Source organism: Lemur catta, chromosome 8, assembly GCF_020740605.2.
Source record: "Lemur catta isolate mLemCat1 chromosome 8, mLemCat1.pri, whole genome shotgun sequence".
NCBI classification, from domain to species: Eukaryota; Metazoa; Chordata; class Mammalia; order Primates; family Lemuridae; genus Lemur; species Lemur catta.
Genome location: NC_059135.1, coordinates 93,325,994 through 93,341,718, shown reverse-complemented (window position 1 = coordinate 93,341,718; position 15,725 = coordinate 93,325,994). Strand labels below are relative to the sequence as shown.

At 44.3% G+C, this 15,725-nt stretch overlaps 1 protein-coding gene across 3 annotated transcripts in view; it reads right to left on the bottom strand.

Moving 5' to 3' along the window:
• Positions 1 to 7,740: 7,740 nt before the first annotated feature.
• Positions 7,741 to 15,725, bottom strand: part of RALB (RAS like proto-oncogene B) — a 45,986-nt gene continuing 38,001 nt past the window's right edge. For all 3 annotated transcript variants that reach the window (XM_045559171.1, XM_045559173.1, XM_045559172.1), the window contains 2 exons: positions 12,045 to 12,222; positions 7,741 to 9,319 (listed from right to left, as the gene is read on the bottom strand). In XM_045559171.1, coding sequence (XP_045415127.1) covers positions 9,200 to 9,319; positions 12,045 to 12,222 — 298 coding nt within the window. In that variant the 3' untranslated portion in view covers positions 7,741 to 9,199. The remainder of the gene's footprint in view (positions 9,320 to 12,044; positions 12,223 to 15,725) is intronic.

The following is a 15,725-nucleotide window of genomic DNA, read 5'->3' as shown; positions in this document are numbered from 1 at the left end:
AGAGAAGAAACACCTGAAAAGACTGAGCGGTGAGCACTCGGGATGGCCACGAGGGGTCCAGGCTGCCACTCACTGTGTGGGGGCCACGTCTGTGCGGGCGGAGGGGCATCTGTGGAGGGTGGTGGTCCTGGAAGGATGGGTAGAACTTTGTGAGAAATGGGAAGAGAAAGATGTTCCAGGCAGAATGACTCACATAAGAAAAGGCACACAGAGCAGACTGATGGGGGGGCGGCGGGGGCGGGGAGGGCTCTACAGTCACCTATGAGGCCACTAGAACCACCTCCACTTTACAGGTACACGCAGGTCACAAAGCCCACGTGGGGCAGAGCTGAGGTTCACACAGAGGCATGTGCGACTCCGAGCCCAGAGCAGTCCCCCCCACGCCCAGCACAGGCGCTGCTCAGGGAAGAGGGGAGCCGAACGGCAAGGGCACAGGTTGAAGGACAGCAGATGTCTAGATGGGGGGGCCCTGGGGCTCTGACGGGGGCACTCCAGAATCCCTACAGAGGAGAGGTTTGGAGAAATAGTTGGGGGGGGGGCGGTGGCGAAGGCTTCTCTAAAGCTGCGTTTCCATAGCATCGGTGTGCTATGGTTTTAACTTAGGTGTCTGTTCGCACCTGCTCTGAATGCTGGCTACAGCGGCTGTACCTACGTCTGCAGGCCACGGGCAGGAATACAGTCGGGGCTGTACTTTAAGCCAGATGCCAAGCCAGCGGCACCGCGGTGGACTGACACAGGGAGAGACCCATGTGGGAAGACCACCATGGGCGTCAGACCACTGCCGACTGGTTATCCCCAAACTGTGTGCGCTCAGGAAAAAAAGGAGGGAAGGAGAAGAGGAGACTTAAAAGGAAAAATTGAGAACTTCTACATTCCGGAGGCTCCTAGGGAGAAGGCAGGGGAGCCAGCAAGCGCTATGAAGAAAAGCAAGGCAGGCCAGAACGGGAAGGCTAGCTCAACCACACAGCAGCTCAGGATGCAGCCTCAAGGCGGACAGCAAATATCTACTTTCAACACAGCAGAGGCTCACGCTGCAGGAAGCTTTCTCACCGAGGAAACAAATCAGTCTTCAAATCTGGGTTTAGAGAAATATAACCTGGCCAGACTGCTAAGATAACAGCTCTAGTTCTTATTTCACTTTGCCTCTTGGTACTAGTCCTTAAAAGAGAGCCTCTACTTTATAAAAAGACTTTAGTTATGCACTTTGTCAAGGCCATACGACTTTACAGTTAAGTTACTTAATTCAGCTTAGCAAACACTGAGGATCCTACAAGAGCAAAAATCGACAGAGTTGAACAGTGCATGGTCTCTGTGCTCACCGGGCTCACACGGCAACAGGGTCTGAGAGCAGAGAAGCAGCAGGAACCCTGTGAGGACGGAGGAGGGCGGAGGGCAGGCAGGCTGGGGAGGCGGGGCGGAGGCCCAGGGCAGCCGGCAGGCAGCGCTTCGTGGTACCCTGCAGCTCATAAGGGAAAGATGATCAGATCTTCATAAAGATTTTATTGTTTGCATTTTAGACCTCAATAAACCCAAATTTTTTAAACAAAAGTGTGAAGCCAGTAAAGGAATGGCACCCAGAACAGAGGTGAAAGGAGAAGAGGAGACACTAAGTCATGGGAACGTCAGCAAGTGCTGTGAAGCGGGAAAACGCCCTGTGACTCTGCAGCACGAAGTCACTGGTGCCTTTGCCCCAATCAGCCTGGCAGAAGTGGAAGCAGATTGCAAAGGGTGCTGATTCGTGTTTCTGGAACATGCAGTCCCCTCCCCTGTGCTGAAGTAATACGGTTTAACCATGAAAGACCAAAGGAAAAAACGGATATTTTCTTATACTTATTCAATTCAAGCATCTCTGCAAAAGAAAATCTACACACATACCAAAAGCAAATTTTCCCTAATGAAGAACATAATTTGCACAGCATGAATTGATAAGATGGCCAATCGCATTTGGGAAAGTGCCGACTGGACTTGAAGCTACGCAGTCGTCTTGACTGGGAAGTCAGAGCCTTGAAGGAAGCAATACTCCACTGCGAGCCTCCAAACCAGGACCCCGACCCAGCATCTCCCACACTTAGCTGGCTGCCACCCCCTGTGCACCCCTCCCCACAAGCTGAGAAAGCCTGGCCGGGAGCTACGTTTTCAGTTGTGCTGAGATGAAGACGCTTCGTGGGCCAAGACTTCGTCTTGTCTTAGCATTCTCACTCACACCAACTCGTGATTAATTAATGTAGGTCACAGTCTGTATTTACATATGTTTATCATGGGTTTAAAATAATGATATCATACACTGGTTTTCACTGGATAAATCAGATTTTAGGAAAGCTTTTCCAGCTGTAACTACCGAAAATACAAAAGATTTGGTAACTTAGCCCTTAGATTCCTGCGTGACACTCACCTTGAGATGTGTTTGGTTTAACCACTAAAAGTATATTTAAGCTTGTTTTAACACATGAAGTTGATAGAAGCTCACTTTCCTAAGGACTTTGGAACCTGAAAATCTTTGGGATATCCGGTCCTTCTTCAAAGCCACCTGAGAAGACTGATCTTCCAGGCAGCGGATGCGCTGCAGACAAGCAACCGCTCCCCCCCCCAAGCCGGGGCTCATCCTGCTCCCGGGCTGCGCAGGGCGCCTGCTGCCCTCCTCCTTCACCAACCTGGGTGGGAGACGGGGTCTTCAGCTCTGCGTGTTTCTGAGCTTCTCAGACACGACCAAAGGGCCCGTCCTGATTTAATGAATCGCATGTATGGCATGAGTCATTCTGGCAATACTTCTGACGGTACTGTCAGTGTAACTGAAAATATCTAGCTTGGTGGCACACAACTCAACGAGTAGAAATTAATAGCTGGCTGCGGCATGTCAGAACACGCTATCGCATTTCAATCAAAGACTGGGGGGGGCGGGGGTGTCGGAGGAAGTCTCTTCTTCATTTACATACACTCAAATAGAAAAGGCCAGCCATAACCCAAGGGACCAAATTAGTTCTAAAATTTTTACTACATCCTTTCCAAAAGTCCTCAAAGTGGAACTTCTGTAGCAACTTCTAAAAAGAAATAGGGGGCCGGGCGCGGTGGCTCACGCCTGTAATCCTAGCTCTGGGAGGCCGAGGCGGGTGGATCGCTCAAGGTCAGGAGTTCGAGACCAGCCTGAGCAAGAGTAAGACCCCGTCTCTACTAAAAATAGAAAGAAATTATCTGGCCAACTAAAAAATATATATACAAAAAAAAAAAAATTAGCCGGGCATGGTGGCTCATGCCTGTAGTCCCAGCTACTAGGGAGGCTGAGGCAGTAGGATCGCTTAAGCCCAGGAGTTTGAGGTTGCTGTGAGCTAGGCTGATGCCATGGCACTCACTCTAGCCCGGGCAACAAAGTGACACTCTGTCTCAAAAAAAATAAATAAATAAATAAAAAGAAATAGGGGAGTCTACATTGGCAACATGCATTTCCAACAGTAGCAGGACCAAGGAGCAAGGTCGCACGCTAACTACAACTGGCATGCAGGATGTTGCTAAGCCTGAGAACAAAAAAGTCTAAAAACCCCTAACAGCACAGATGAGTTAACTCAGATTTCTCAACCATATGAAAATGAGAACATTCAAAGTCAACTATATTTCAAAACAGGACAAAGAAGGAATTACTACTTCACATACCAGGTAACGAATTCATCATCGAAGAAATAAGGGCAAAATGTATTAAGTGAAATCAACACAGGCGGAGGGAAAACCTAACATTCCCTCACTTGAAAGTTGATGTCAGAAGACAATTGGCCAGACCCAGGTCTGACCCCAGATGCTGAGGTCCACACTCCTGCAGAACAGAGATTGCTGCAGTCTCCCAAGGTCAAAATGATCCTTGCATAAGGTCAAATCAACGGGTTCATTCTAACCTTTATTCAACATTGATCTGCAAACAAAGGAAATACTAAGTACATGTGAAAATAAAACCAGGACAAAATGGAAGGCTGAGTCTCTCTCCTGAAGCCTCTGTTCAAATCATAGTAAAGAAAAAGCCCCAAAGGCCAAGAGAATGAGAGAGGGCCCCTAGTTGACTGTGAGTTTGACAAATGTATGAAAGCTGAAATGCTGAAGCAAGTTGGTAGATAAGGAAGTGGCTGTCGAGGGGAAGGGCTGAGCTGCCCAGCAGGATGGGCTCCATGCAAATCGGGAGCTTGAGCAGCAGGACAAGGAAGCGTGGCTGGAAACAGGGAGACTGAGTACAGGCCACCTAGGAGAGCCCAGCCCACCCCTGCAGGCCACACTGTGCCTACTGCCAGGGCTCTGCTCCTGAAAGGAAGTGTCCGTGCAGAACCAAGGCAGCCAGGTGGCAGGAGCCCCCAGGGCAGACCTCCCTCCACTGGGCACCTCCAGCACCATGACTGGTTTTCGCTTCCTTCCTAAGAATATGGCTGGATGACCAGAAATCACTAGATGTTTGAGGAAAACTACCACTTAAAAAATAAGGAATAAAGAGAAAACTGAATAAAAATTCAACAAACTTAACTCTGGGAATACAACTTTCAAAAGACCTAATATCCTTAGAAAGTTAAAATATTGAATCCGTAAGGCCAAGAACTTAAGTTGCAATGAAAAAGGAACAATTAGAGACAAAGAAAGCTTTTGTTCACACAAATAACAAGGTAGAAGACAAAGTTGATTCCACTAGTGTAAGTTTCATGAAGGCAAAAAATTTGGTTTGTTTTGTTCACTGCTGTGTGCTAAGAATCTGCAACAGTGCTTGGCAAATCACAGGAGATGAAAAAGAGAGGGAGGATGGATTCGAGAAAAAATAAAGATAGAAAATATAAGAAACAAATGAGGCAGATACGAACAGTGGCAACAGGAGTTCTGGAAAGGAAGAACAGAAAACAGAAGAGATCAAAGACATTTTGAAACCACATTTTCTAGAGCTGAAGAGACAGGAGTCTTCACTGAAAGGCTCTGCCGAGTGCCAAGCAGGATGAGCCACTAGGGAGCCACACTCAGATCCCCCACTGTGTCATCTGAGACACTGCAGGTAAGGATGGTCCTCAATGACTGGAGAGAGAGAAAAACAGAGCACCTGCTACAAAGGGATGGCAACCTGAGGACACTGGAGCTGAGCCTTCCAAGTTCCCAGGGAAAATGATTTTGAACCCAGAATTCTATCCAGGCCAAACCAGCAATCAAATAAATGGGCAAAAGTAACAATACTCTCGTATATGCTGTGGGACTCTGAAAGCTCACCTCCAGGGCACCCTTCCTGAAAAGATACTCCAGTAAAATGAGGGTAACAAGTAAGACAGGAAGATGTGAGACTCAGGAAGGTATGGAATTAACCAAAGTGTCCAATAAAAATAAATCTCAGTACCTAGAAAGTAATCAGTAAAAATTACATCCGGCAATCAATGAGCTCTAAGCAGAATATCTTCAGAAGAATGGAAGCAGATTCCAAGCGACGGAAAGAAAGAAAAAGAAACTGGCGTCGGGCAAAAAAGTACACAAGTATTCTCTCAACAAGAAAAAAGTGGTTTCAGGAAAAACAGAGCCGGGGGCAGGGGGGGGTTGTGCTGGGGGGAACTGCCTAGGAAACAGCCAAAGATCAGCAAGCCAAAATAGGGCATGGTCCAGGCAGCCGATGGGAGGGTCCACTTGACATCAGGCATGCCCTCCTCCGAGTGAAGACCCGGCACCGCAGAGTGAGAAAAACGCAACTGCTGCCGCCTTGCTGGCTCAGCGAAGACTCAGATTTACACAAATCAGAATAATCACACCACTGTTGACTGGTATCCAGCTTCTCTCTAGAGAGAAAGCACAAACATCTGAATTACGGCCACGGAATGGCCCCTCCATGTCACCCACCTTGATGATGTGAACGTGAGGGTGCGGCAGAGAAGGAAGAGCTGACGAAGGCTGGGAAGGAGAGGGGTCGAGAGAGGAGGGGCAGGAGCGTTACTATCCTCATCTTTCCAAGTGGGGAAGCAAGCAGCACCTTTAAGAGTTGATTGAGTAAGAAACAGAAGTTTAAATACGTATTTTAAAAGGTATAGCAGTCAGCAAGAAAGGAATTAAAACAGTGATGCTATTGTTGACAATGGTGATGGGGGGTGAGGGGACAGGGTGAGCTAAATCCTCATCTACCACGTCAAGTCAGCACTGGAAACGTCTGAGGTTGAAAATCAAGACAAAATGGCCTAAGAATATCATTAGAAATAGAGGAGGACCCAGCAAGCGATCTGAGAGTAGAAAAGGTGAGATGCAACCTTTGGAGCCCAGGGCTGGAGCAGGGAAGAGCGAGACTAAAGACCCTCCGTAACACGCACTTCAAGACCTTTAGATCTTAAAGCCTGTGCAGTTATAATTTTGATAAAAAATTTTAATGAATTTAAAAAATAAAAACATCAAAGTCAGGCTTACAACTATAATATTAACATATTAGTACTTTTCAAACACTGTTAAGCTTCTAGGTGCTTTATTAGAACATACCTTCTAGACCAACGGAGGTGAATTTTATATTTCAGGTATGATCATTTAATTTAAATTTATATACCATAATTCACCTAATCTAAAACATCATTTTCTCCCACATTTTTATGTAATTGAAATATTCATTTAATTGGTAGGGTTTTTTAATCAGTGGTACATAAATGATGTTGACATTGTCTTGCAATCAATTGTGTCTTAGATTTGATGAAATGGAGTATTTGTAGGAAATTATGTGTCTCAGTAATTTTCCCTATGTTACTTTATGAAATCATAGACTGTTACATCTTTTTCTAATACTCTGTCCCTCCCCTCATCATACTCCCGCCGTATATAGTGGTCTGTGGGCTTTTCCTGAACACCTTCGGGCCGAGGGACCAGCTGTTCCCGAGTCTGGAAAGCTCCCGGCCCCCACCCACCTGTTCCCCGCCGGCTGGCTCCCTCAGGTCACTCCCTTGGAGAAACCTGCTGACCACCCAGTCTAAACCGGCTCTACACACTAAAAACATTTACTACCATATTGCCCAGTTTTATTTTCATCGAAGCATTTACCCTGATATTTTCATTTGTTTGTCTCTTTCCTTACTAAAAGCATGAACTCCGGAGAGCAGAGACCTCACCTGCCTTGTTCAACACCATATCCCCAGACCCAGAAAAGAGCCTGACACTGGGTGGGTGCTCAAAGATTTCTAGAATAAATACTTTAGAAAAATAAGCTATGGGCATAATGTCTAATCGTTTAGTAAGTATGTTTCAAATTTATAAAGAGTATTGCTTCCCTATTTTTCTATGACAAACAATCTCATATGTATAATGAATTATTTGTTGGGAAGATGGAATTCTGATTGCTATCCAGTCAAATATAATTTTAGAAATATACTAACAACATTTACCAAATATAATTTCCATAGCATAAAACAAGTCATACCATCTTTAATTCATTTATACATAGTACAAATTTACCTACTCTTGACCAGAAATGATATCAAACAGGTGGCAAACTAGGATGAAAACACAAAGTTTATTTCAGAAATTCAAAAGAGTAAGTACCCTCAGCTTTTTAAATTTAATTTAAGAGTACTGCTCTCTCCTGAAGGAAAGATGAAGTTGAAATTACTGTTTATATTTATAATTTTATTATCCACAGCTCAATTAAAAGAGTTGACATTGTTTGATATTGCAGAACATCCGACAAGAACTATAATGAACAATCGTCAGCTCCTTGAATACTTGTGTTTCCCATGTATGACAAGAGGATAAACTGAAAAGGCTGAACTACTGAAAAAGTCTATTTGTCTGCTTTGTTTTTATTCAAAAAAAAAAAAGCCCATGATTCTTTGGGAGGAAGTACAAGATTGCTTTACAGTCGGATCATAATTTCCATAAATGTAATAACCATAAATGCCAAAGGTTCCCGCTCGCCCCATCCCAATTCACCTTTGGCACCTACACATGAAACGTCACTTCTGACAAAGGGGGAGAGTGTGCTGAGTAACGGGCTTTTATCACAGTGCTCCTTTCTGACGAAAATGTTTCTCATTGCTGAATTTAGAATACTGATACAATAAGAAAGATTAACAATATCTCATCAGTGAAAATCTTTTTCTAACTAACTATATGGCTATCTTAGAAAAGAGTGATATTGGAAACAGCAGCCAGTTCTCAGAAGTAAAGGGGCAATGGCTTATCTTATCTTCCCCCACTTCTTCTAATTTCAGATGAGAATCGCAGAGCAGTTCTACGAGAGGTAGCAGAAGGTCTGGCATAGGCTCTGGCTTCATGATTTCAGAAGACAATTTTAACTCATCCCATCTTTCAGAAGAATTCGTGTGACACTTCAAGAAACAGAAGAAGGCTCACTCAACCTCTGCATTACTGATCAGGAAGACGGATGCATCGATCACTAGCGGAGAAGGAGGGGCCTCGCCAGCGACTGGCAAGGAGGAGAGGACTTAGCCAAAGAACTTAAAAAAAATCTGATTAGAAAAGTGGGTCATTTATAAAGTGTACTACTCTTGAGTATTCACTTAGTCTAACCATAAAAGTTCCTACACAAAAATTGGGATGCTACAGGAGAAAAACAGCCAACATGGGCTATAATTGGCCAATACTTAAATATGAAGAAAACAACTCAATTTCATTTTTCATATGCAAGGAGGATTCATAAGCTTGATAGTGACCTATTTGGCACAATTCAAATTCATTTTTTTAGCTATGCTCCAGATCCACAGGGTATTGCCAAGAAATTTATCCAAAAAAATCTGTGGATTTTTCAGTATCATTAGAGCTTAATGGATGTTTCTCATTACCACTGCTACACTGATAACGGTGGGGAGGGGAGGTCTTACTCCACTCTCCTCTTCCAAAACCTAATAAAAAAAGACATTTCTATTTCAAAACAAAAGATGGGAATGTTATAAACTAGGAACAAAATAAGAGCTATGACATTACTTTTTCTATGTAATTAACACTCAACTGTTTCCTACCTGTAGCACTACATATACAGTTAAGCTTTGGGGACGGAGGGAAGAAACTCAGAAACCTCCTGGCAGAGCAGCCATTCCATGCGTGGACAAGGGCTTATTTCTTCTACCAGCCACTGAGTCACAAATATTGTCCCCATTTAAAGAAGTGTGCAGGAACAAGGTCGGGGAGAGCAGGAAGCACAACCAAGGAATCGACTGCCGTCTTCTCTTTACGAACCCAGCCCCTGTGTCCTAAGAGGCTTCATCCACTGTCTTGGCGTTCACAGTAAGCAACATCTTTCTCTAAAACTTTTCTTGTTCTTGCTGCTTTTCTTGCCATTCTTGTCTTTGTTTTCTGACATTTTCTTTGCTCTGATTTCCCTCATTAGGTCAAAGAACACCTGGGGGTGGGAGGGAAGGGGTGAAAAGAATAGAGAAGAAAAGGCCATTTAATGATTTAATGAAACAATTCAACTAAGCAGGATATGCGGTTATATTTCAAAGCATAAAGCCAAATTTATTTTTATAAGCCATATGCCAACAAAAACAAAGGATCTGTAGTAAATAAGAATAATTAACTCTAAAAGTATATTCTGATTATACAAAGTAAACACCTCTGCACATATCATACAACTGGCCGAGCTAAAGACAGAACCATCAATAGGGCTACTGCCATTCAACAGCTAATTTCAGAATGATAAAGTCTTTTCTTATAGTAAGTACAATGAAGCGTAAAATGTGTTTTGCATAGAGCAAATCTACAGCTTGTGAAATTCACAAGTACGGAAAGTGACAATAGCAATCAGATTTTCCAGCATTTCCAACCACCAGAAAAGGGAAGAATGACTTGAGGACCTGCTACTAGGTGCTCTATACACCTCTGTATCTTATTTAATCCTTCAAAACCCTACAAAGGTTGGAATATCATTATGCATGAACCTTTCCCAGTGTAAGTTCACAACAGCAGCCAAGGGCAGAGGGGTGGGAGAAGGAGGCACACACCAGCGAACACTGGGGTTCCTGCACTGGGAAGCTGGGGCGAGGGAGGGAGCCAGCTGTCCTTCCTGCCACAGCGTCCCCCCATGTACACCCTCCCACCCCAATTCTCAGGAACAACCGCTCCTCCATTCCTTGTGATGTCAGCTGAAAGGAACTTTATCAAGAACCGATGAGACTTGTCCTCTGAATGTCAGTGTGTTATTTAGATACGATTATCTTTTATCTTTTGTCACAGTAGTTTGGGTTTTGCCCTCTGCTACCAGCAATCATGCCAGAGGGCTGATTATACAAGCAGACAAAATATGCCTCCTACAGAGAGACATCTGAGATTTCTCACCAAGAAAGATGGAGATGGAAAGAGTGAGAGTGAGCACAGGCTTTTATCTTCGGACATTCACAAAAAACCACAGCTGCTATCTTTACTTTCATGGATGTTCCTCCTCGGTGAACAGCAAGACCAGGCTTCTGGAGTACAGGACTCCACGTGCATTTGCACCAGCTCCAGGCCCAGCTGGATCAGGCTGACCCCAGGCCCCGGCTCGTCAGCCTCTCAGGAAAGAACACTACCCAGAACAGCAACAGTGAACAGCTTCAAACCTTGCAGCTTTTCCTTGTGTCCTAACAGCAAAAGATGGGAGGAGGGGAATGGAGCTGGTCCAACTAAAATGATGACAAAGTTGTTCAGAGGCTGATCTTATCACATCTTTCATGTAAATTCTTTACAAGTGAATACAATGCTGCCAGTCATAAGTTTCTGCTGGTTCCAGTTGGGCAGGTCAAGCTGGTCCAGCGGAGGAGGCGAGATGACACGCTGCTGTAGACAGCCCCTCGCCCGACCCCACCCCATCCAAAAAGTACACATCGGCAGTTGCAAGCTGACAAAGTCTTCCTGATTTTTTAAAAATGAAGCATATGGCTGGATTTCCTGTGTGTTTTCCACAGCTAGGACATAATTTGACAAAAGGAAAGATTTTGAGAAGCCTAAGAATCAACGTAAGAGTTGAGATAATAATTCAAAGAAAAAGTAGCGGATTATACACTTCACATTGTAGACAACTAAATGGATTTATGTTTTAGGTGCTGCCAAAGTGCTTTTAAAGTGATCCCCTTCTAACACCAACATTCTCAATACCAATGTTGTCCTGGCACCGTTTCAAGCTGACATAAAGCTTGGTTAAAAATCTCCCCCCAACAGGTAAGCAGCAAAGCGGCTTTATTTCCCCACAGGAAGGAGGACAGAAGAAAGGATGTGGGCAATTGGGACGTGAAGCCGCAGAACACATCCATGGTCTGGCTGCCAAGCTGATCTGTGTTTAGAAGTCGCAAGAGCGTGGATCGTGAGGTAAGAGCTAACGAACAAGGGGAAGGCAGAAGGAAAACCTCATCTTTAAGGTTTAGCTTAAAGATTCTAGCTGTGTGGCAACCACCTGGAACCTTAATTAAAACAAAGAAAAAACTAGGTTTAACAATAGCAATCCCCGATAGGTGGGTTTTCAGATTATCAACATTCATCATTGTCAAGGTTACCGTCTCATTAGCTTCAGAGATTGGAATGGGAAAGTTCACTGGGGATGGGATAAGAGAGAGAAAAGGGATCCCGCAAAGTTGATTCCTGAGAGCAGGTACTACTCAGAGACTGAACGATAAGGACAGAACACCTTGGCTCTGTCAGTGGACAGTGAGGTGAAAAGAATAAATCTAACCAATAACTCAGTGAGAGCAAAATCAAGAAACTCCAAGTTTCTTCCTGGGCCACCTTCAGGGGAACCTCCTGAGCAGAGCCAGACGTGGCCAGCCCTGCCCGGGGAGCAACAGGCTGTGTCAGGCGGAGAGGAAGCCCCTCCCGCCCCTCCCTCGAGCACGGTCTCCACACGCCGGGGCCATCCTGCCACACCACCCGGTACTATGCGACATCACGCATACTCTAAAGCCGCCTCGTGGCCCAGTTGTTTTACAGACAGGGTCAAATCCTCTCAGTGTTTCTCATGACAACGGCTTATACATGTGGAGAAGTCAGAGTTTTACCTAGTTGCCATGAATGGTTCCCACAAAAACAAACAGGTGCGATATCTGCATTCTGCTGTTTCTCAAGGCTGTTTCCAAGAGGCGCATGGAGCGTGTGCCTACCTTGTCCACGTTGGCGCGCGTCTTAGCCGACGTCTCCACGTACTGCACGCCCCAGTCTTCGGCTTTGCTCCTGGCCTCCTCGATAGGCACCTGCCTCCGCTCCTCTAAGTCAGACTTGTTTCCCACAACGAGCAATGGAATTTTATCTTCTTCAGACTTGACACGGAGGATCTGCTCCCTAAGACGTCACATCAAAAATACAGCAGCTGAGAAAGCTAGAGCACAAACTCGGTTTTGTGGACCCCCCTGAAATAAAAGGCTTTCCTAAGGCAGAAGAAGACATTGCTACACCCAGGGCATGTTCCAGGGAAGCACTAGAGGCAGTCATGAACTAGACAAGTGTTTTCAAAGTCTGGCTCTAGGTCTGCCTGCATCAGAATCACCTGTGGTGCTCGTTACAAATGCAGATTTCCAGGCTCAACAGTCCTACAAAGACAGAAGTCTGCACAGAAGCCCAGGACGCTGCATTCCAACGGGCCCCAATTTACACTTACATACACAAGAAAAAGAAAAAAAAACTGTGAATCTCTGGGATAAAACAAGCTAAAAGAAGAATCAGGATAAAATGCTTAATAATTCCCCTTTAAAAAATGGTATGATTTCTTTGTGACAGTAAAAGCTATGAAATCTAGTGTTTTTCATATGGAAGGTGCCAGCCTATTAGTGGATCACAAAATCAATTTAGTGGGTCAGAACCTGTAGGGGTTTTTTTTCCCCCCCTCAGTGAAATACAATATTATAGACTAGAACAGAACAGAACCATCCAAGGTAATCTCAAGTAGTAAAAGTAAGTATTGCTTTGTGAATCTTCGGTTTTGATTAAACCCCCATATGACTCCCCCACTACACACTCACTTACAAAGTGTCCATTTAGACACAGTAAATGCTAGAGGCCTGCGATCCCCAACCCCCAGGCCGCAGAGCTCCACACCATCCCCCATGGAAAACTTGTCTTCTATGAAACTTAGGAAAGGGTGGGGCAGGGGGGCCGCACAGCAGGAGGTGAGCGGTGGGCAGGTGAGCAAAAGCTTCATGTGTATTTATAGCTGCTCCCCATCGCTGGTATCACTCACTGCCTGAGCTCCACCTCCCTCTCACCCCTCCTCACCCCGCCAGTGGAAGAATTGCCTTCCACAGACTCAGGAAAGGGGGGTTCACAGCAGGAGGTGAGCAGTGGTCAGGCAAGCAAAGCTTCATCTGTATTTACAGCCACTCCCCATTGCTCACATCACCACCTGAGTTCCACCTCCCCTCCGCCCCGCCCTTCATCCATGGAAAAATTGCCTCCCGTGAAACCGGTCCCTGGTGCCAAAAAGGTTGGGGACCACTGTCAACAGAATAGGGACAGATACCTTAAGCAGTAATCACAATTCAATGGACATTATTTTTCTGCTACAAAGAAGAAAAAAATGAAAGGAAAGGAAATACTCCAAGACCTGTGGAAAAGTACTTCAAAAATATCTTCTCTCAAAATACCCATTAACCTCTACTAAAAATAATCATCTATTCAAAAGTATTAATCAAGATGAAATATTTAAAAAAAAAAATCAATCAAACATTACACTTCCATTACTTTGGTCCAATGTGGACATTTCTACTTCTACATTTCAATACATTTCAAAAAGAGTCCCCTTCAAAAATGTATTTTGTGGAGATCTGCATTGATTTTTACATGGTATAGGGTAACATTTCACAGTAATAAAATTTTTTTTAAATTTCCATACAGACAATTTAAATATCAGATATCAAATATTTTAAGACAAACACAAAGGAAGAAAAGATACTTGAAAATTGCACCCTACATTTGGATAGCAGCCAAAAACCATGATACGTTTATAAGTTATATGATCAATATAAACTATGAACAATAAAAACTCATGGCTTTTTGGTTCATTAGCCTTGCAGCGGCATGTAAAATTACCTCATTAATAAACATAATGATCCAAAAATGAGAGCACAGAGTTCTGGCCTCTTGTGACAAGCCTATTTATCTTAGTTCATGAAATATCATCCAGGAAAAGTGTCCAGAAGACACTGTATTATTAATATTTGGCTTTATGTTGGGGCTTTTCCATTTGAAAAATACATAAGATGGGAGGCCAAGGCGGGCGGATTGTTTGAGCTCAAGAGTTCAAGACCAGCCTAAGCAAGAGTGAGACCCCATCTCTACTAAACAAAATAGAAAGAAATTAAATGGACAACTAAAACTATACAGAAAAAATTAGCCAGGCATGTGGTGCATACCTGTACTCCCAGCTACTCGGGAGGCTGAGGAAGGAGGATTGCTTGAGCCCAGGAGCCTGAGTTTGCTGAGAGCTAGGCTAATGCCACAGCACTCAAGCCCGGGCAACAGAGTGAGACTCTGTCTCAAAAAAAAAATACATACAGAAATGTTGTATTTTAAAACTGCCAACAGGCATAAAGTAAAGTAACTGAGTTAACCACAAGGGCTCAGATAATCTACCTGCACTCTTCTGCTTCCAATGACATGAGAAACTTGGGCAGTCTGGGACTTTTATTTAAATGTCCAGAGTTCAAGTCAAGAGAACTCACTTCCTCTTCTTTTTGTTTTAGGTATTCATTTGCTCCTTTTCCTATAAGGATCCCCCTTTCCACATAACCACCAAAACCCTTTCAGAGATGAGACCCTGCCATGACCCTGAGAACACACAGAAATCATCTGTGCGCACGTGGTGAGGGGAGAGGACGAGGGGCGCTCGCTGTCTGTCCCCTGGACAGGACTGTCCTGCCCGGTACTTCCTTCCTGGTGAGTCACAGAGCACAGGGGAATCGCAATGCTCGGTACAGGGATGAGAGTGTGCACATCTGTCCTGTTTTATCCTCAATGAGGCACAAACACAGGACTATGTAGATACACAATTATAAATACATAAGCTGTATTCAAATATAGAAACCTCTAGGGATATCTGAAAAGTCTAAAAATTAATAGGACTCTCATAATGAGTCCTGGTCATCTAGCTGACAACAAGTGCACTACACTTCCAGAGGACTGAGGTACTCGGCGTGCTGAGGATCTGCAGCTCCGCAGCGGGACAGCCGTGACGGCGAGACACTGCCTGAGCGCCTCCCACCGGCTCTGCTGCTTCCCCCGTGCGCCTCTCGAGGCCCCCCTGGCTCACTGATGCCTCCTTGCAAATTGTGCAGACATATTTAGCTTCCTCATTTTCACCTCTGGCTGATCACCTTACTTTCTGACCAGAACTTGCTAAAGAATGAAAAAAATCACTGATTTTTTGTTTCGTTTTGTTTTCCTCTTTAGTTCTCCGTTAGAGTCCAGATCTGCTATTATTTTTTTGGGGGGGGGGTGGCTAGAGTTAAATCTGCATCTTAAAATAAAAAGTCATCTGGATAGATATGTTTATAAGGAGAGTAAATTAAAAAAAATACAGTTGTATAAGAGAAATGGGAAGGGTATTATGGAGTAAAGAGAAAATTACAGAAGATAAGAATTATGCCCAAAAGTTTATTTCTTTGTAACAAAATGAATTTAAGGTATCTTTAACATTTTAAACTGAATATTCTACTCACTATGTAAGTACCATGTGCCCACACTGTGACATGGTCTGGGGACTCAATGTAGGGTAGCCATGGTTCCCGCCCACATGAACTTCACAGTCTAACGCATCGTCATGTCATTTCATTTCTCAACAAGTACATTTT